We start from the raw sequence: 23,070 nt of genomic DNA on the forward strand, positions 1-23,070 counted from the left end.
GCTGGCATGCTGCAGTCAATGGGGTCGCAAAAAATTGGACAAGACTTAGTGACTGAACAACAATCACAATAAGAAAGGACTTTAGATTACTTATAATTCATACTTTGATGGATGGGGCTAGACATACTATTGAATTTTAGACATGCAGGTGGATTTTATACCCATTTCCCAAGGGTCCTTGAGAGGACTAAGTGGGGTTAAATGACCCTAAAGTCCCTTCCAAAGCCAGATTCTATACTTAGGCCTCCACTCAATGCTCACATTTTTCCCTTTGAAAAATTCACATTTCAAGAACAATCTTCTTCCTGGAAACAAGGCAGGTGGAAAGTTTCAACTTTTAAAGTTCATTTATGTTTGAGTCTTCCCAGAACAACAACAAAAAAATTAATGAGATTAAGATAAAAATATTTTATTTCTTCAAAACCTTAAAAAAAATAATTTAAAACAGATCTTGAATTAGATTTATCCCTTCAGGCTAAAATAAAGTATTAGAGTTTTTTTGTTAAGAGAAACATTTCCTCAAATTGAAAGAAAACAGAGCTGTAATGGAAATATGAAAGCAGGCTTTGCAGTTGCAACCATCTAATATAACATTAGAATTCTGCATTTGTGAATTGCTCTAATTTTATGTACATATATTTTTCAACAGGAATAGTGTTTCTTTAGTTTTATAGATTTTTTCACTCATTTAATTGGTGATATAATTACTGGCTCTTATAAATCTGAAAGTTAGAAATTCAAACACACCCTCAAAAAGAAAAATGTGATTCTTAATGGCCTAACCATTTTCCCCAGTGTATTATCATCCCTTCAGTGGGAATCTATAGGCCCTGTGCCCCCAGTGATCAAAGATTCCTAAGCCATCCTTCTTGAAGTGCACACAAAAACTTCTCCAGGCAACCCCAACCAGACTCAACATTGTAGACCACGATGGTCTGAAAGTTTCTAGTATATTAAAGGGCTGAGGGTGACTCAGCCTTGCTCAGAGGTGCTCAGCAATTCAGTAACTCCTAGAAAGGCCCACGAGTGCCAGAGAGACAAAACCAGGTGGAAACATTGGCACAATGCAAGTGCACGGGGACTGCTGGGCAAGAGACTTGCTAAAGGAAAGTCTTTGGGTAGAAGTTCCTTAGAGTCACAATGACTCAGAGTCACAAATGACTAACCTGCATTTAGTCACAAATTGAAGTCTAACTAAAACTGCACTAAAGAGATGTATCAACAAAAGCTGCCAGGATAGCATGGAGGCTTAGATGTCTTAAAATGCTCCCTGGTATCTTCCTTCACTAAATACAGAAAGGTGATCCAGAAAACTTTTAGGTTTTCTGAGAGAGTTTTCAGAGCATTCTGATGATCAGTGGACTTTATGCATAATAAAAATGGAGTGGTATGTGTGTGTGTGTGTGTGTTTTGACATATGAGAGAAGCGCCTGGAATGTGGAGAAACATCAAGCATAGTAGGGAGCTTATGCTCATAAAAAGTGTTATTTCTGCTTTTCCTTCTCTTGAACCCTGACTCTTCCCTCAACTCACCCCTATTTCTACAAATCCAAACTTTAAAGAGCTAAAACCAGTCTCAGATGAAAAGAGCCACCTGCTCTGAGCATCTTCTATGTGCAGCTCTTTGGGGGGTGGTAGTGAGATGATGATGATGTAATTTCTTATCTAATCCTCACGGCAGCCCTATGAAGTGGTTACTGTTATTATCGTCATTTTACAGACGGTAAAACATGGGAAGTTAGCACAAGAGGTTAGGAAATTGTCTCACAGCTTCTAAGAAGTAGAACCACTATTTGGACTATTTAATGCAACTGGCCAGCATTAAACTTGGCCTCTCCCCTATGCAGGCAATCCGGAGGAATCACTGATTAACTCTGGGCCTCAGTCTGTGGTAGTGAGTGTGTTGGGGAGGAGGAGAGAGGGCAAGGAAGAGGTGGGATGTCTTTGGACCCCTTGTTGGATATTGGTGGGTGTCCAGACCCTCACCCAAAGGCAGACGTGGAAATAGCATGCAGACTGGATGCTCAGATCCTCCTCCTTGCCCGTGTAGAAGGTCCTGTAAAAGCAAGTCTTCACCAGACGGAATAGGGGATTGGCACAGCGAACACTGGGAAGGAAGCACCCCAGAAAATAGCATTTCCATAAACCGTAAAATACCTAGAAAGAAACTATCATTTCTTTCATATGATGAAGGAAAATGAGAAATCTGAGAAGACCTCTGTGAGCTTGGGTGCCCTTCAAAGAACCAACATTCCCATCCTCCACTTCCCCATCTGAGAATGGAAACTGTTACATAATTATATCTGCACACTTGCTGTGAGAATTAAATGTAAACTACCACACACATGAGCCTAGTTTTACCTAAGTTGCCTTTCCTCCAAGTTCCTTATCTCTTCCGTCTCCATAGAAGTCTATTCTCCAACATGCTCTTTTTCTTACCTTTTTCATGCCCTAATCTTTCTACTGTGAAATCAGCCTTGCCCTTTCACTTCTTCATAGACTTCTCTGAAATTCTGAATAAAGTATTCTCTCTGTGATCTCTCCCACTGGCTGAGTAAGATTTGCCCAGTGCAGTGAGATGCAAATAATTGGATGCTTTGGCCCTGAAGCGTTTGCCTGACCAAGTGCTTCCTGCACCAGCTCTGCAAAATGAGATGTTTAGGGTTTTTTTTTTTTTTTTTTTTTTTGAACCACTAGCATAAATAGAGGACAGTGAGTGGGTAGCTTTCACTTCCCCAATGTGGCAGGGTGCTTTCTCTAAAAGCAGAGAGAAGGAAGATCCTCCTGGTACTCTTCACAGACTCCACCTTTTTGCTCCAGAGATACCTAGGGGAGCTCTAAGCATCCTGTTCCTTTCCTTCAAGCCCCAGAAGCCAATGGGAGGCTCAAGTGAGACAGAAATACACCATCTTCCTAAATTCATAAATATATACTAAGTCGCTTCAGTCGTGTCCAGTTCTTTGAGACCCTATGGACTGTAGTCTGCCAGGCTCCTCTGTCCATGGGATTCTGCAGGCAAGAATACTGGAGTGGGCTGCCAGTTCCTCTTCCAGGGGATCTTCCCAACCCAGGGATAGAATCCATGTCTCTTATGTCTCCTGCATTGGCAGGTGGGTTCTTTACCACTAGTGCCATCTGTGAAGCCCCATAGTCATGTCATAATTTTGCAAAACAAATAATCTTCATGTTATATTATTAAGAACTATTTGTTTTGTTCACTGCTGAGCTATATAGTGTCTCATAATTAAATTTTCCTTCTTACCTACTTTTTTCTCCCCTGGAATTAATAGTTGTCTACATTTTAACCTTTCCTTTTTATTTTTCTGATCCAATGACAAACTCTCTGTCAGAGCTAAAAATAAAATAAAATAAAACTTCTTAGTGTGTTCAATATATTCACATTAGACAGATGTTCAGTTCCATTTTTTTCCAGAAGGCATCCCTCCAGGAGTCCTTAATCCTTTTGCTCTGATCTGGACCAGCTTCTCTTCAGGCATTCAGCATAGCTGACACCCTAGAGTTACCTTCTGCCATCATCCTAGGAATATCCTTTGTCTCTCTTATTTCTTGGATCCCATATTTTCTTCCTTCTTGATTTACCTTCTTGTTTATGATGGTGCACATCCTTTAGTAGCTTTCTGAGAAAATAGTCTGAAAAAATCTTATTTGAATAACTTTTACATTCACTACATTATGTAATCCTATAAGATGCCTCCAATTTTACTCCTTTAACAATAAGGGGCAATAGCAAAGTATGGACCTCTAGGTTGAAAATCAGTTAAAATTTTGAATATCATCCTCTGTTCTCATCTAACTTCAAGAGGTAATTTTCAATGTGATTTTCAATTGTATGTAACCTGTTGCTTTTTTTCCTGAAATCATTTAGTAAATTTTCTTTATTCCAAATGTTCTGAAATTTCTCAGTGATGTGTCTAAGGGTGTGTGTGTGTGTGTGATCTGTTATTCTGGCATTAAGTAAATGGATACTTATATTTATAAACTGAAGTCTTTCAGTTCAAGAGGATTCTCTTATACTACTTAGCCTACTTCTTTCCCTTCATTTTATCTGGTATCACTTTCAGAATCTCCTCTGGATTTTAGGCTTCCTGAGCTGTTCATCAAATTTTCTTGTTTTTCTTCTTTCTTATTTTCATTCTTTTTGTCTTTTTATTTTAACATAATTTGTCAGAGATTTTTTTTCAAATGTGTTTTCTAATTCTTCTTCCAATTAAATTGTTTAATTTCTGCATTCATATTTTTATTTCTAAGAGCTTATTCTGGTTTTCTGAATGTTCCTTTCCATAGTGGCCTGTTCTTATGTTTTGAATACAATACGTTATCTTACCTCTTGAAATAAAGATTGTTTAAAATATTTTCCTCTGGCCTGCACTGCCTCCATTTGCCTCAGTTATTTTTGTTTATCTGTTTCTGTTTTAGCCTGTCTTTTTCATGTTGGAATGTCTGGTCATTCAAGAGGAAAACATCCAAGGTTGACTGGAAAAGAGTCATACGTAGTGGGCTTTACTGCAGCGTGCCATGGAGGAGAGTTGATCTTTTCACAGGACGTATTTTCTGTTGGACTGGTCAGTTTTTCCAGGAAGGAATCCTTCTCTTTCCTCTCCATCAGAGAATAAAACAAGCCACCAACACTTTGGAAGAGAAGACAGAAAACTGTGGTCTCACTGTTCTGTATGCAGACTTTCACCTGAAACCTTCTTATTTTCATATTATTCATTACCTGTCTGTCCACAGTGCCCAACTGCCCTCAAACCCAGATCTTTGCTCAACTCTGTTAGGATGAACACTGTTTTCTCCCCTCACTGAGTAAGAGAAGGGATCTGGTCTCTTTGCTTTTTCCTTATCATCTTCAACCTGTTCGTGTATTTTCTATTCTACTCCTCACCCTCACCTTCTAAGATACCCACACATCCAGTTTCTGAGCATTTCCAAAATTTGGCAGCGCCTAACAGCCTGCTTTTTGTTGATTCTCTCCCAAAAGCTTAAATCTCACTATTATCTTAATGCTGTGCCAAGTCAGATACTTTTCGTTTATTTTCTTTCAAGCTTTCAAAATCCAGTAGACATTTCTTCACCAACGTCATCTCCTCTTTCATTCTCTTTGTCCTTTAGGGTTTAAATCTTTTTGTCTTTATTGTCTTTTGTTGTGTCAATTACCTTATTTAATCTAAAGTATATTGTTTAAGGTTTTCATCTAATATTCTATCAAAAGCACTTCCCCCTACAATAAATATAGAAAACAATATTTAATGACTGCATCATAGTGTGTTTTACAATCAACCTATAACTGAAAATTTAAATGAGCCAAACTTATTATAAATAATATCAAAATAAACATCTTTTTATATGAAGTTTTACCTTTATAGTAAATTCCTTAAAATCTATTTCTAGAATAGTATTAAGTCAAGTTTTTGAACATTTTTAAGCTATTGGTTTTATGTTATTTATTATATTAGATAGCTAATTTCCAGGAAAGTGGCAATAATTCACACTCTCCCCCAAAGGCAGAGACTAGTTACATGGGATGCATTCCATCCTCAATAGTGTCACCAACGTAATAGCTTCTCAAAATCGTTACAGTTGTCTCTCATTCTGTTGTAATTTTAATTTCTCTCCTGGCAAATGTGATTACAATTTTTCATGTATTTATTGGTAACATATAGCTCTTGTTAATTGTTCATGGATGAAACTCCTTTCAAGTGGAATATTAGGTTCTTACTTATAATCTCTTAATTTCTTAAATATATCAAGCCATTTAGACCAGAGTCATTAAAAAATATTTTCCCATTTTATAATTTGTTGGGTTTTTATTATATTTCCAACATACAGAATTTTTAAATTTTTACATAATCAAAATGATCACTCTTTTCCTTTATGCCTAGAAATCCTTATGTTCCAGGATCTGATAAACATTATCCTATATTTTCTCCTTTTACTTCTTTTGAATTTTTTACATTTTATTCTTTCTCCCTGGAATTTAATTTGTAGTCTTTTCTCCTTTCAGTTAACCAGGTGGCTCAACACCAGTTCTTACAGAATTGTCAGTTCTCCAACTACTATGTAATCTAGCCTTGACCACATCTATATACTAAACACTTATTTATACCAGAGTCTTGTTTCTAGTCTATTTCAACCTGATTTGTCTATTTATTCTTACTCCGGAACATCCAAAAGTTTTAATTACCATAACTTTACAGTACATTACAATATCTACCTGAGAAAAGCCTGCTTTACTGATCTTCTTTTAAAATATTTTTTAGCTCTTTCATTCTATTTACTATTCAAAATTAACGTTAGAATACTTGGTCAAGTTTCCAGAAAACAACAGCAGTAAAATGATTTTGACTAGAATTACATTAAATATGTACATTCATTTGGTAAGAGCTAACATCTTGACAGTATTTGCTCTTCCTTTCTAAGAAAATGATTCCTTTTCCATTTATCCAAGTCTTCCTTTATGCCTCTACTAAAGTTGTACTGTTTGTTTCATACAGAATCTGTGTTATTACTAAATGAATTTATTTTTAGTTTACATTTTAGTGCTATTTTGAATGATTTTAATCTTCATATTTTCCAACTGGTTATTGGAAGTACACCAGAAAGCTATTAATTTTTGCACATTATTTTCTGTTGAATCAACTCAACTCTAATTTTCTAAAACAATTTTTCAGTTTTGCCAAATACTTTGCTTCACTATATAGATATTAATTTTACCTGATCATATACTTTTTTGTCTCTTTTTTTCTATGTCTGATTTCTGTCCTGTGTATGAGTAAGCTGGCAGAAATGGGATTGTGAACAGCATTGTCATAACCATGGTCTTAATGGAAACCCTTTACAATGGGAATAATAATTGCTGGCTTTTACTGAGTGGTTTCTACATGCTAGTCACTTTGCCAAAGGATTTGAGTATATTATTTCCTTTAATCTTCATAATCATCTTAGAATAAAGTTACTACTACAATCTCATTTTAAAGGTAATTTTTAAAACTTTAAAGCAGAAATATATCCAAGGTTATTCAACTAGTCAATGGCAAAACATAATTTAGCTTTACATTGGTTTGACTTCAGAACTTATGCTTACAATACAACTAATATTACAGTCCAGAACTTCAAATATTAGTTGGTGATAGGAGTTTTTAAGGATGACTAGGAGATTTTTTGAAAAATTTTTGGTTGAGAAAGGAGTTGGGACAGAGGAGTGGGTTTATTATAGGCAGATGAAACAGATGTAAAAAGTACAGTAACAATGCAAGAAATGGGCAACCATAGTTCAAGTTAGGTGTGAACCCCAAAACCAATTACTATCGAAAACAGTATATATTTCAAAGACCAACGCATCTAAGAGTTTACTGTTATTCCCACAAAAATAACAAAAGCTATACTCTGTGACCTCTTGGCCATTTCAGTTTCCAAAAATTTCTAAAGAAAACATCTGGTCTCAACAGCTCAACTCTTTGTGTCACTGAAACTTTGATTCACGCAAAAGGTGGGATTGAGGTGATTCATGTTATTCAAAGTCTAGTCTAGTCAAAGCTGTGGTTTTTCCAGTAGTCATGTATGGATGTGAGAGTTGGACTCTAAAGAAAGCTGAGCACTGAAGAACTGATGCTTTTGAATTGTGGTGTTGGAAAAGACTCTTGAGAGTCCCTTGGACTGCAAGGAGATTCAACCAGTCAATCCTAAAGGAAATTAGTCCTGAATATTCATTCAAAGGACTGATGCTGAAACTGAAACTCCAATATTTGGCCACCTGATGCAAAGAACTGATTCATTAGAAAAGACCCCGATGCTGGGAAAGACTGAAGGCAGGAGGAGAAGGGGATGACAGAGGATGAGATGGTTGGATGGCATCACTGACTCGATGGACATGAGTTTGAGTAAGCTTTGGGAATTGGTGATGGACAGGGAAGCCTGGCGTGCTGCAGTCCATGGGGTCTCAAACAGCTGGACACAACTGAGCGACTAAATTGAACTGATGCTATTCAAGTCATATGTTGGCAAGAAGCTGGGATGCGGGAGACAGTGGACTTTCTTTTCCAATGTGAAAGGAAAGAAAAAAAGAATCCAGCAATACTCAAAAGTCTTTACAGTGCTACAAAAAATTATGTATTTCTGCAGCACATCCCCGGATTATTGACTGTGTCTGGACTCTCACCATTGCAAGAAGCCATTGCCTGAAGCGTGAGGCATAGCATGGAGAAATATGAATATCTTGCTTTTTCACCAGACATTTTCATTGTTAGGCTTGGGGAGGGGCGTGCTTTCTCAGAAATGACTACAGAAAAGTTTTTAGCTTTAAATATCACCCTTTTCAAGGAAGAGAACAACCAATTGAGGCTAATTAAGTATTCATTAAAGAACACAATTTTTTTACAAGCTTCTCAAAAATTCACTCTTGACTAGTGAACAGAGAGAAAGCGGGATCTGCCTGCATAAGCACAGCACTGCCCTTCAGACTCAAGTCCTTGTCCTGGCCCTGCTGGGCAAGGCTCTTAACCCATCAGCCCTCAGTTTATGCATTTGATGACTGGTAATAATAACACGGTTGCCATTTCCTTCATAGAGCTTCTATGAGATTGAAAATGCAGTATAAATGGATATGTGCTTCTGAAAACTGAAACACGCTTGACATGTGTAAAGAAAGATCCAACAGTTTCCAGGACGCGCTCCCTATAGAGCAGTCATATTTATTGCTCACCCGAGCTCCTCTGAAAAAGACAAACACTCATCAGCAGTAATAGAGTTCTGCAGAGCACCAGCCCAGTTCCATTTCAATTCAAAGCCCGAGAGGCAGCAAACTTTCCATCCAGGCACTACCCTCTCAAGTCTCCAGTAAATTTGTCTGTTTCCCCAATATACGTGGTGAGGATCTGAACAGCAGCATCAGGCTATGTCCAAGCAGATTAGCCTATCAGGCGGAGATAATTACCATTTAAAGGCTAAAGAAGAAATGACCTATTTTACACGGACTCTGTGAGAGGTGCTGGGGAAAGATGCTGTGTGACCCCAGAACTACTTTAACTCAAGCTTTGGTCACCACATGGCACCGTCTTCCCCTCATTCCCTTTGGCCAGTCATTTCTTTATATACTGTGCAGTGGCTCTGTGTACTGGGGACTGAGCTTAAATTGAGCTTGAGACAGGGGCCATGGAATGATTGAGGAGTGAATTAGATAGAAAACTGCAGCGTTTGTGCCCTAAGTGAGAGAATCACTGCATTCACCCAGCTGCTACAACTTGAGTATTTCCCACTTCTTTTGACATTTTTTTTTTTTTTTAAACCAGGGAACTTGATGTAAAATATATTTGTCTCTTTAGAGAGTCCAGAGCTGCCTTCTTTTAAGATCTGCCCTTCACATCTCGAGTTTTCTGTAGCCAGTGTCAGCATGGATTGGGAGCAATGTGAGCCAATGCTCATGAAAGAGTTCCAAATGGGAAGAGTCTAAGTCTTAAATCCTAAACTCAGTGTTCGCTGGGTCCCCATCAGAATAATCAGCCATGAATACAGCACACAGGAACACAGGAAGTCAAATGTAAAAGGCAGAAACTCCACAGGAAGAATTTGTTTCTCATCTTGGTTCTTTGGGTTTTACACAAAACTGTTCCCTTCCCAAGAGGTGCTCAAAATTGAGTCAAATTTGAAAACTGTAAAATCCCTGGATTCATTTATTAGCATGGGTTCATCCATGCATAAGCACAATTGGCTGTCCTAGAACAAGCAGATGAGGGCACTTGCTATACACAGCAAAGTTGATTTCAGTACACATGACTTAAGCCTGCCTCATGCCTGGTACTGTGCTAAGCCCTGAGAGAAACAGGAAAATGAATAGGATTCAGATTCTGGCCTCCAGGGATTGATGCATAACTCGACCCAAGACAGAGTAAGAAAACTCCTAGAAGAGAGATCTCAAATGCTGTGACTTTTTAAATAAAATCCCCATAAGCATGGATTAGGTTAAGGAAATGGCTCCATTCACAACCTAAGGCCTCCTCCAGCCTCAGTGCTCATAACACCCCCTGACACAACAAGCCACCTGCCATCTTCCCAACACACGCCAAATGCGTGTTCTTCTAGTTCTTTATTCACAAGCTTCCCTATGACTAGGATACCTTTTCACCCTCCTCACCACCTAGAAAGCCCTTACTCTGAGGCAACTCCATCATCTGTACAATAAAAATGAACAAGAAAATGTCCGTCCAAGGTTTCTCCCTGCCTTTCACATCAACGATATGTGAATTTAAGACGTGCATCCAACAGTCCACTTCCTGTGAACCATGAAGTCATTCCTGATGCCCTGGGACATGATTCCTCTTGCTTCTCTGAACTTCCATCCCACATGCTCAGACTGCTATCAGAGCACGGAATGCACTGAACTGTCATTAACTGTTTATTTATTTGTTCATCCTTCTGAGTAAAGTGGGTACAATTAGGGGGCAGGATCTACATCTTATTTCATTATTATTTTCTTTAGCAAAGAGTTACATGACCAGAACTAGGCAGTGACCACTATTCTAAGTGCATTACATGTATTTATCCATTTAATCCTCACAACAACCCAATGAGATAGATATTATCATTATCTCATTTTGCCCAGGAAGGAACTGAGACAGAGAGGTTAAGTAATGTGTTCAAGGTCATACAGCTGGTAAGCAGTGATCCATGATATGAGCCAATCTCTTAGTGTTGCGTTAGGCTGTTTTTACTTATTTTTGCCACCTCAGGACTTTGCCCAGGGGTCTAGTATTTAAAACCCCTGGAGCTCAATAAATGTGCATTCGCTGATTAAAGAAATGAGCAGATGGCCACTACTGGTTAGCCCTGGCTAGATCCTCTTGAAAAGTTCTAGACTACAGAAGTTAAGGTAATGAGCAGATCTGGAGAAGCTTCAGAGAGACTCAAGAAGATGGAAATGAAGAATTATGCCTAAGGGATTTAAGGTGCTTAGCCGTGAGAAGTAGAAGCTGAAGACTGCTTTCATAATGATCCTCAAGGCCAGAAAGGCTGATTCCTGAGGACAGTGACTGAGTTGTTTTTCTCCACCTCCAGGGAGGAGGAAGGAGCAGGACTGGTCCGCAGCTGCAGCGGGTATGTAAGGTTTAAATCCACCACAAGGAAGAATTTCCTTAACCCAAGAATCATTTGTTAGACCCAGGGATGAGTTATGGAGAGCAGCTATAGAAGGTCATCTGTTTTCAGCTTTTTGGACTTGCTTCTGCTCAGAGTGAAGAACATGGGGGTGAAAACAAACAATGACATGTCATCCCAAGGTCTCTTTAAGCCTTATAAATCGATGACATTTGAATCCAAGAAATACATCAAACACTGTACGTTCCTGGACCAAATGAATGAATGAGTCCCAAATAATTTGAAAAGCAACAAAAAGTTATAACCAGCAAAAAAGGGGTCTTCTCAAACATACCACTGTGCCAGAAATCTAACAAGGGAAGAAAAAAGGAATTTGTTTTCTGAGAAACCTACACTCTTACAGTTTCTACATTCATGCCATTTCTTGCTAGGTCCATCATGTGCTGTGTACTTAATTGCTTAGTCGTGTCCAACTCTTTGCGACCCCACAGACTGTAACCCACCAGGTTCCTCCGTGCATGGGATTTTCCCAGGCAAGAATACCGGAGTGGGTTGCCATTTCCTTCTCCAGGGTAGGTCCATCATACCCTTGACATAAAGGTAGAACTGGTCAGTCTATACCCTCAGGTGCTGACTTTACCCCATCATCACAATTTGCTCATTTGATAGGTGACATTAGTATCTTAAAGCAGAATTCTCTAAATATTGAGTAAACTCAAAATATGAACCACTCTTCCATCAATTCCAATGCAAGGTGTACCAAACATGAAGAAATGAATCCTTTCCTGAGAGCAGGAGACAACCTCATACATACTTCTTTTTCATTTCCACATGGAAACTGAAATACAAAATGGAAATGGTATCGGAAGGAAAGGTAGAGAGTAACAAGAAACCATTTGGAGAGAACAGGAACTTGCCTGAGGTCACACATCTAAGTCTAGTAGCCTTTTCCCCATCAGGCCCTCTAGTTTCCCGGTCCACTCTCTCTCACACATGATGGCCGCTCAGCACTGAGGCAGCCTTACTAGAGGCCGCCTTCATCACATGCAGCCTCTTTGGGGAGCCTATCTCACCTTGAGAAACTCAGTCTGTCAGCCTTAGGAGACCCATTGAACTCATACAAGAATCTGTTCTCTCTGCCCCAAGTAGAGCATAACCATCATCAGTAAATCAGTAAAGCCCAGATTCTAACTCAAGGTTTCCCTGCTTGCGTTCCTTCTTAAAAAGCTGGCTCCAGTGTCATCTTCTCGGTGAACTCATCCCTGGGCGTCTGTGTTGTGCCAAGCCGCTTCAGTCATGTCCAACTCTTGGCAACCACATGGACTGTAGCCCACCAGACTCCTCTGTCCATGGGATTCTCCAGGCAAGATTACTGGAGTGGGTTGCCATTTCCTCTTCCAGGGGATCTTCCAGACCTAGGGATGGAACTTGCATCTCTTACATCTCCTGTATTGGCAGGTGGGTTCTTTACCACTGGCACCACCTGGGAAGGCCTAGCTCCATGGCCCCCTAGCTTCATGCAAATAGACACAATCCTAAGGAGCTTCCAAGCTCTGGATCCAGGCTGCTTTGGCCTAGGTTCCATGGACTAGCTAAGTGATCTTAACCTCTCCGACACTTCCTCATCTGCACAACGAAGATACAACTCATATCTCTAATACCATGATGGTGAAGATTCTATGAGTTAATAAATGACAAATTTTTAAAACAATTCTTGGCACAAAGTAAGCTCTTGGTCATTGTTTAGTATTTTGATATTATTACCTTTCCAAATTTTCTGAGTCCTCATGGGGGTTTGTTCATCTTTCTAGTATAAAATACTATATTATTCATATTTTTTATAACTCTCCTCCAGTATTGTGTTAGTTATTATCCACCCCATCCTGAGCCCACAGGCCATCTTCTTTTCTGGCAGTCTCTGTTCAGATGATGTCACTTATATCCACTTAGCCACCCTGCAGATTCATTTTACTCTCCACACACCCATCCCCTGAATCAATTACCAAATCCAGGGGCCCACTTCTTCTAGATATTTCCAAATCTGCCCTTCCATCTCCATCTTATTTCCACGGTCCTACCAATCCTCAATTAAAGTGGTGAAACAGCTTCTGAACTGGTTTTCTGGCCTCCAATCTTGTTACAGTCTAATTTATCTTCCGCATTGAAGCTAGAATGATATGTCTCTAAAAAATTATTGAGCCCTATCTCATGCCTCTGTTTAAAGCCCTTCGATGACTCTCCACTGCTGTTTGAAGATGTTTGGTCTGACCACGCAGGAACTTTCTCACCTTCAGACTCACCCGCATGACTCCTGCCTCACCTTGAAAGGCCAGCACCAAAAGACAACTGGCTCCTCCTGCCTCTGATAAGTTCTCCTTTGGCCTTAATACTCTTCCAAGTTCTTTGTCTGGCTTACGTCCTTCCCTTTGTTTAATTAGTGCCAGCATCACTGCCTCTGTGGGTCCCCTTAGACACTGGAGACCACTCCTGAGTGCTTCTGTGACACACACAGCATTTTTTGGCTCTTCTCAAATCATAACAACCTGCTGTGCTCTTTCCACCATGACCTCAAGTTCAAAGGCAATGTCTCCAGACACTGTCTCACTCACTTAAGTGTAGATGTGCTTTATACACAGTACCTGTTCAGAGAACTTTGAATGGTTGATCTCATTAAATAGATGATAGAGAGCACCTAACACATACAGCACATACCATGTGTGTGCATGTGGGCGTGCAGGCTGTCACTTCAGTCACGCCCAACTCTTTGTGACCTTTGTAGCCTGCCAGGCTCCTCTGTCCATGGAGATTCTCAGACAAGAATTCTGGAGTGGATTGCCATGCCCTCCTCCAGGGGATCCTCCTGACCCAGGGATCGAACCCGTGTCTCCTGTGGCTACTGCATTGCTGGTGGATTCTTTACTATTAAGCTACCAGGGAAGCCCCATAGCACACACTATGGGGCACTAAATAGCAGACGAATGGATAAGAAAGCTGTGGTACATATACACAATGGAGTATTACTCAGCCATTAAAAAGAATACATTTGAATCAGTTCTAATGAGGTGGATGAAACTGGAGCCTATTATACAGAGTGAAGTAAGCCAGAAAGAAAAACACCAATATAGTATACTACTGCATATATATGGAATTTAGAAAGATGGTAACGATAACCCTGTATGCAAGACAGCAGAAGATACACAGATGTATAGAACAGTCTTCTGGACTCTGTGCCTCTTGAGAAACCTATATGCAGATCAGGAAGCAACAGTTAGAACTGGACATGGAACAACAGACTGGTTCCAAATAGGAAACGGAGTACGTCGAGGCTGTATATTGTCACCCTGCTTATTTAACTTATATGCAGAATACATCATGAGAAATGCTGGGCTGGAAGAAGCACAAGCTGGAATCAAGATTGCCGGGAGAAATACCAGTAACCTCAGATATGCAGATGACACCACCCTTATGGCAGAAAGTGAAGAGGACCTAAAAAGCCTCTTGATGAAAGAGGAGAGTGAAAAAGTTGGTTTAAAGCTCAATATTCAGAAAATGAAGATCATGGCATCTGGTCCCATCACTTCATGGGAAATAGATGTGGAAACAATGTCAGACTTTATTTTTGGGGGCTCCAAAATCACTGCAGATGGTGACTGCAGCCATGAAATTAAAAGATGTTACTCCTTGGAAGGAAAGTTATGACCAACCTAGATAGCATAGTCAAAAGCAGAGACATTACTTTGCCAACAAAGGTTCGTCTAGTCAAGGCTATGGTTTTTCCTGTGGTCATGTATGGATGTGAGAGTTGGACTGTGAAGAAGGCTGAGCACCGAAGAATGGATGCTTTTGAACTGTGGTGTTGGAGAAGACTCTTGAGAGTCCCTTGGACTGCAAGGAGATCCAACCAGTCCATTCTGAAGTAGATCAGCCCTGGGATTTCTTTGGAAGGAATGATGCTAAAGCTGAAACTCCAGTACTTTGGCCACCTCATGCGAAGAGTTGACTCATTGGAAAAGACTCTGATGCTGGGAGGGATTAGGGGTGGGAAGAGAAGGGGACGACAGAGGATGAGATGGCTGGATGGCATCACTGACTCAATGGACATGAGTCTGAGTGAACTCCGGGAGTTGGTGATGGACAGGGAGGCCTGGTGTGCTGCGATTCATGGGGTCGCAAAGAGTCGGACACGACTGAGTGACTGAACTGAACTGAACTAGGAGAGGGTGAGGGTGGGATGATTTGGGAGAATGGCATTGAAACATGTATAATATCATATGTGAAATGAATCTCCAGTCCAGGTTTGATGCATGATACAGGATGCTCAGGGCTGGTGCACTGGGATGACCCAGGGGAATGGTACAGGGAGGGAGGTGGGTGGGGGGTTCAGGATGGGGAACATGTGTACACCTGTGGTGGATTCATGTTGATGTATGACAAAACCAATACAATACTGTAAAGTAATTAGCCTCCAATTAAAATAAATAAATTTATATTAAAAAATAAATAAAAGAAAAAATAAAAATAATTATTCTAAGGACTTTTCATAAATGGACTCATTTAATAGTCACAACATTCTTATAAGGTAGCTGGGATAATTATCTCTATTTTATAGGTGAGGAAACTAAAGCATAGAGAGGTTAGAAACACTACCAGTGTGGCACAGTTAGAAATTGATGACACCGAGGTTAGAATCCAGACGTCTGGGTCTAGATCCCATGTTCTTAACCTTTATACCACTGCTCCTGTCAGATAGAGGTACCATGATAAATACAGGTATCTAAACAGACACAGATAATATATTCTATTCCAGTTCTACATAGGGCAAAGGTGAGGCATTGGAAATTTATAGAAAAGTCATCCAGGAAAAAGGAAGAAAGCTAAACAAAGAGATCACCATCCTTGCTCCTTAATAACCAGCAGTAGAACTCAGGGCAGTCAGCCTGCCTCAGCTTTGGTTCTTCATGTGTAAAATCAGGGCCTTCGGGCCACATTACATTTTAGCTTTCTTCTGAATCAAATTTGCAGTTCCCTTCGGTCAGGGGAACATCATCAGGGCTGAGTGTGTGCCAGGCTTAGTGCTGAAGGCAGAGGCACAGACACAAGCAACATGCCTCTCTGTCCTTGAGGAAGTTGTCCTCCTGTTGAGGAGACCTTGGTGGACAACACTGAGAGAGGAGTTCACTGCCAGACCACTATTACACTGGTTGTTTTAAAGGGGACCACCCCAAGAGAAAACATTATCATGAGAAATGAGCCATTTGTCCCTCCATAGTATCTTTCTTTTTTTTAAATTTTTTTAAATTTATTTATTTTGATTGGAGGCTAATTACTTTACAATATTGTATTGGTTTTGCCATACATCAATATGAATCCACCACGGGTGTACACGTGTTCATAGTATCTTTCAACTGACTATTATCCAGCAAATAAGCATCTGTACCTCCTCACATCCTCTCTACAATGCCCCACTCAATTGTAATGCCTTGGTTCACAACTGAAGAAGCAAAGATGCTTAAGTAAATCTGCCAATCATCCGATGGTTACCTGATGAACTAAGCCCCCACCACCTCATTTCACAACTTCTCCCAGAGTTGAAGTGGGCTTTAAGCGTCAGGAGTCATGACTCTGGCAAAGCTGCTCTTGGTATTCCGGTACAGGTTATAGGCTTAAACGGATCTTTAGATTTACAGTTGATTTGAGCAGTTGCATCTAGTTCATTTTCAAGTTTGTGGATAAGGTGGTTTATTTAAGGCAAAAAGCATCCAATTAAAATACATTCTGAATAACTGAGTGAGCAAGGCATTTTTGCCCAACTCTTAATTTATTAAAAAAAAAAGCCATCAGGGGACTTCTCAAGGACCAAATCCCATCATGTCACTGAGAGATGAGATAGTAAAATATTTTTGATCAAAGTATAATTTGGAAATACATTCTGAGAGGCAGCCTTAACAAGAATCCAGGCTTTGGGGCCAGTCCAACTTGGATCACATCCCTTTTCATCATCTCAAGTAGCTCTGCAACCCTTAGCATGTTCCCTAACTCTGCTGAGCCTCATTTTCCCCATCTGTGTAATAGGAATAAGTAATATCTGTCTGTTAACATACTTGTCAGAATTAGAAACATAGCTTAGGGCCTGGTAGAAAGTAAGGGTTAAAAAAATAAACTATTGAAAACATTTTATTAAAGTCTTAATGATTCAGAGACTGATTATTCCATTAGAAGATCGTCATGCTTTTTCCCTTCCTTCCTCTTTCTTCCTGCCTGCCCACGTCACAGCTGCTCATAAGCTATTATTCCATGAGATAAAAAATGAGATAAAATTCAATTCAGATGGCACAGCACAGTGGAAAGAGCACAGGCACTTGAGTCAAACAGGACTGGACTTGAATACTAGATGGCTTTGGACAGGTCATGTAACCTCCTTAAGTCTTAATTTCTTCGTCTGTAAAAGGAGGGTAATTATATCTACCGGCTAGGTTCCTTAGGAAAGAGTACACACACACATACCTGGCACTGTGATTGGTAAATAACAGTTAGGTAAAAAAGTACTGAATCCGTTTCAATAAGAAATGCAGAATTAAAGCTAAACTGAAGCTTCAGGATCAATTACAATTTGTAAAATGTCTTCAACTCCATCACTACCATGAATGGCCAAAAGAAGTCACTCTCAGGATGAAAGTCTTACATCTAATGCCATTTGATTCCATTTCCTCCTTTAGGGACAGCTTGAGTGTTAGCTGAAGTGGGGAGACTCCATGCTTGGGGACCCAGCATGGCAATACAGATGGCTGGACAATGTGGGCAGCAGGCAGACCTCACTGTGGGTAGAGCTCCAGAAGCAGTGAAGCAGGGGCTGATGCACCACAATATACAATGCCATGCATGGTCAAGAGACAGAGAGGCCAAAGGAAGCCTAGGATGCCCTTCCGATAAGCATGACCTCCAATATCTACAGAGAGAACTTCGGTTACCATAGTGGAAATGACATTGGTCAACTTGTACAGGATCACATCTTTGTAGGTAATAAGCATAGAGAACATTTTCGTCATCTGCCTTTGACTAAGCTAAAGGTCCATGGGATAGGACCATTGATAGGACACATGCTTTCTTACATAAACATTTGGATTTCATGTTCCTAGTTTAAATATTTTGTCCACAGAGATCTCTGAGTCATCTCCTCACATGCTTCTTCCCTTCATCCCCCTCTGAAGACTAGAAGATGCCAGCTCTTTAAAGGAAAGCACATAAACAAAAGACAAAAATCCAAAAGTCACATCAACATACCATAAAATATCTGAATATCTCTTTAGACCCCCTGGGGACCAACCATGTGACATTCTCAAAGTAGCACACAAAGATTTATTTGTATGCCTTCCTGCTTCCTAAATAACGCACCCACTCAAAGTGGAAGGACTCCAATTTCATGACAGTCTGGAGGAGGTTTTTTTCTGAAGCTCCTTCCTGAACATCACATAGCTTAGAACAGAACATACCTGTCAATATCAGTACTACGTTTCACAGAAATTTCTATTGCAAAGGAGACTCTTAGGAAAATTTTCTCTTTTTATAAAAAGGGAGAATTATTTTTAAAAATTGATGTTGAGAATCAACTCGTCCTGAATCACCACTTTTGTAAGAAACTGTCTGCTACAGACAAAATGGAAAATCACAGTTGCACTTTATTCAACACCACCCATAAGAAATGCTTCATGCACGGAAGTGTTCTTTTTCCATAAGGCAGCAGCATTAGAAAAAAAAGCTCTGGCATCGCTCTTCAATATTGTTGTCTAATTAAATGGCAATGGAGTGGATGCGTAAAAATATGCATTAGAGGTGTGTAATGTGTAATGTGAAGAAGAGTAATCAAAGCCATTCAACAGGATTTAGGAAGGGATTTCAGTTGGCAGCTTACGAGACAGGAGCATATAATTTTGCTAATTTGAAATAGGTATTGTAACGTATAAACATTACTGCTTTGCATATTTTAATGAAAACTGCCTCTACACCAAAATGAATCCTTTAGCTTGAACTTTCTGCATACCACAGAGCTTCTACCTATTATGAGTTCAGCATAAATAAGAAAGGCACACAAGCCACATTAAAAGAATGGCCACCTCATTAAAATAGGTTAAAACCAAGCCCCTTATTCCAAGCTACTATAACGCTATAAAGTAAGTGTGGTGACAGGTGTTGTATTAAATTTTTATATTGCAATGAACTTGTACTCACACAAACCGAATCTTCATGCTTTCTTTGATATACACCTGCAACTTGTTAATTCAAGGGCCTTTATTAAGAAAGTATAAATTTAGCAACATCTATAGATTTGTAAAACTCTATTAGCTTGCTCAAGAATCTACAGGAAATTCATTTGGAATCTTATTTGCATGGTTTACAAAGAAATGGAAACTAATGATGACTTTTCCCAAAAAGATATGCCTAGAGACAATGCATTTGTGCAAACAGACTGATGTGAATTACCCAGACTTGGGCTGAAAGAGATGAGAGAGTGATCTGGAGCTGTCTGGAGCTGAGGACATCACTTACCTGCCAGCTCGCTTCTCGCTGAAGTCCTTTTTTCCAGTCTTCTTCCAGTCTAGGGGAGGTCTCATCCATTGCTGATGCTGCTTGCACAAACTGGATTCGCCAGTGGCTGTTACTCTTTCGTTGCAAGCCTTTACCAAAGCAGCAGCGAGGGCAGTTCAGGGGCAGACTGTCATGGAGAAAATGCCATGCCAGAGGATGAGGGATCAGGCAGGAAGAAGCCACGCGGGAACAAATTTGGGATACATGGGGCTACCCTGACAGCTGCCAACTGGCCAGGCAGAAGGCCAGCTCAGCCACTGAGCGTCCAGAGATTAGGAACAACCAAGCTCCAGGGCCAGTGGACAATGGGTCATTCTTATGCTTCTGGCATAAAGGTCAGAGGAGGGAAGTGTGAAGGCATGCTCCATGACCTAGAAATATGCATCTCTTATGTGCACTCTTGTCTTTCTCTCATCCCCAAACACACACACACACGCACACACACACAGCAGAATTTGCATTGTTCTGCAGGGTTGCATCAGTGGGTCGGAGTATCCTGGAAGAAATAAGCTACTTTACATAGAAGCAACACATTTCATTTGAGCACATCTTCCCCCAACATAGCATGAATCACTCAGCAGCCAGTAAACATGCATAATAGCAAGTTCCATTGGGAGAAAATAGACTCATTCCTGTAGTTGAATCCTGAGCATCTATAGTCCCTCGTCTTCCCCCTCTAGGAAGTTCTATGACAGGCATTTAAACTGACCTCATGGACCTTTAGGCAAACCATTAGCTAAAATGGCCAGAGGCTTCAGTTGGGATGGACTCTGGTGTCTCAGATGGTAAAAGAGTCTGCCTGCAATGTGGGAGACCCAGGTTCGATCCCTGGGTGGGGAAGATTCCTTGGAGAAGGTAATGGCAACCTACTCCAGTGTTCTTGCCTGGAAAATCCCATGGACAGAGAAGCCTGGCAGGCTACAGTCCATGGGGTTGCAAAGAGTCGGACACGACTGAGCAAATAACGCTTTCACTTTTCCTCAATATTTGGGGCTCAGTGAAGCCAAATCCAACCCAACTCTGCCCTGTTTTGTTACTATTTCTCACACAGAATGATACTGTCTCCTGCTGTTCAGAATTGATCACCTAGAGTTTTAAGATAGGCAGCTGGTGTTACTGCCAACAGTACCTACTTTTTCCCATTAAAACGGTAGTTATCAAATGACTGCACAATAGACTCAACCGGGAAGATTGTGAAAATACTGTTACAAGAGCCTTATCCCTAGAGATTCTGATTTAACTGGTCTAGTATGGGTCCTAAGACCCTGTCATATTTTTTAATCCCACTGGATGATTCTACTGAGGACCCAGGACTACAGTCACAAAACTCAGAGTATCATTTAAAGTTTCTCTAAACTAATCAGTTGGCTGATGCCTGAATCCCCAAGATCCTGCCAATACCCATGTGAACAGTTTCTCACCACCAACGATGGTAAACTCACTACCTCCCAAGACAATCTTGTTCCATGGTTGACTGTTTTGTCCCACAATGAGTTGATATTCTTCTCCCTGCACCTGCCATGGCTGTACTTCATTAGATGTACTTCATTGTACTTCCATGGCTGAACTTCATTCTGTAAAGAATACTAAAACCTGTTCTGTAGGACAACCCTTCAGATATCTAAAGACAGTAGCAGCCATGCCCTTAAGCCTCTGCTGAAGTGTCTCCTTCACATTAGAACTTGCAGGTTTCTTCCATGGAATATGCAAACCATGGAATATGGTTCAGTAACTTCTCCATCCTTGATGTCAGCCTCAAATATATATTTGACTGTTTCTAGTGGTAGTGATTCTAATACTCCAGAAATGATTGCAATATCCTGCTATAATCTACCATTGCACATACAGACTAACAATCACATGCCTTATTTTTAAAATCCCCATGCTAACCACCACCATAATTATAACAGCAGCCAGCATTTACTGAGCATAGACCTCCATACCCGGTACTGCAAGTTTTATTAACCTTACATCATTCATCCTTTATGAGCATACTATGATGTCATCTTTTGCTGCTGATTTACAGATGAAAAGTCCAAGAGAGACAAAGATGTTTGCCTGGTTATGGGCCAGGGGGTAGCCCAGCTACTGAGGCCTGCATTCTCCATCCCTGCTTTGTGCTAGGCAGCCCCTTTCACTGATGCAGTCCCAGGTCCCACTGGCTATTTTGACAACCACATCTCGCTGATATGGTGTCACAGTTAACTAGTACACTGAGCTTTGCTCTCATCTTCAGATTATATATGAACAATTATATATAGCCAATTTATATAGGCTATAAGTTGCCATAGACAGTCCTAACTTGCCATTATTATTGTAATACGGAAGAACCTTTTGTATTCTATCACAAGTTAATCACTAAAGGGATGTTTCCTATAAGATTAAATTATACATAATGGCCCATCTCTGGGAACCCAGGTTCTCGTAATGAGCATTAAGCTAAAATACCTTTGTTTAGCTCACAAGAAACATCCTCACCAGGTCTACCTGTGGATGACTGAGAGAGGAAGAAATTAATATTATATACCCCTCTAGAGGCTGATGGGAACTGGGGGGTGTTTGACTTTACTTCCACCCCTTTTAACATAAAAGAAGCCTGAATTCTAACTCAGGCAAGATGGTTCTTTGGGGCACGAGGCCACCATCTCCTCAGTCTGCTGGCTTTCAGAATATAGTAGTTATTCCTTGTCCCAACAACTCATCTCTTGATTACTGGCCTGTTGTGTGGTGAGCAGTATGATCTTGGACTCGGTACATTATTCTTTTAATAATTACAAGACTGGAGGTGACGGAATTCCAGTTGAGCTATTCCAAATCCTGAAAGATGATGCTGTGAAAGTGCTGCACTCAATATGCCAGCAAATTTGGAAAACTCAGCAGTGGCCACAGGATTGGAAAAGGTCAGTTTTCTTCCCAATCCCAAAGAAAGGCAATGTCAAAGAATGCTCAAACTACCGCACAATTGCACTCATCTCACACGCTAGTAAAGTAATGCTCAAAATTCTCCAAGCCAGGCTTCAGCAATATGTGAACCGTGAACTTCCTGATGTTCAAGCTGGTTTTAGAAAAGGCAGAGGAACCAGAGATCAAATTGCCAACATCCGCTGGATCATAGAAAAAGCAAGAGAGTTCCAGAAAAACATCTATTTCTGCTTTATTGACTATGCCAAAGCCTTTGACTGTGCGGATCACAATAAACTGTGGAAAATTCTGAGAGATGGGAATACCAGATCACCTGATCTGCCTCTTGAGAAATTTGTATGCAGGTCAGGAAGCAACAGTTAGAACTGGACATGGAACAACAGACTGGTTCCAAATAGGAAAAGGAGTTCGTCAAGGCTGTATATTGTCACCCTGTTTATTTAACTTCTATGCAGAGTT

The 23,070-nt window shown here is 40.3% G+C and overlaps 1 protein-coding gene across 5 annotated transcripts in view; it reads right to left on the reverse strand.

Moving 5' to 3' along the window:
- The window catches only part of PPARGC1A (PPARG coactivator 1 alpha), a 714,869-nt gene that overhangs the window by 307,347 nt on the left and 384,452 nt on the right, over positions 1-23,070 (reverse strand). For 2 of the 5 annotated variants that reach the window (XM_070791231.1, XM_070791233.1), the window contains exon 2: positions 19,651-19,816. The exons of 2 other annotated variants lie outside the window; for them this stretch is intronic. In XM_070791231.1, the coding sequence (XP_070647332.1) occupies positions 19,651-19,816 (166 nt within the window). Of the gene's footprint in view, positions 1-19,650; positions 22,068-23,070 lie in introns of those variants that run through there. One more of the 5 variants, XM_070791232.1, reaches the window with a different exon arrangement.

Source organism: Bos indicus, chromosome 6, assembly GCF_029378745.1.
Source record: "Bos indicus isolate NIAB-ARS_2022 breed Sahiwal x Tharparkar chromosome 6, NIAB-ARS_B.indTharparkar_mat_pri_1.0, whole genome shotgun sequence".
Lineage (NCBI taxonomy): Eukaryota > Metazoa > Chordata > Mammalia > Artiodactyla > Bovidae > Bos > Bos indicus.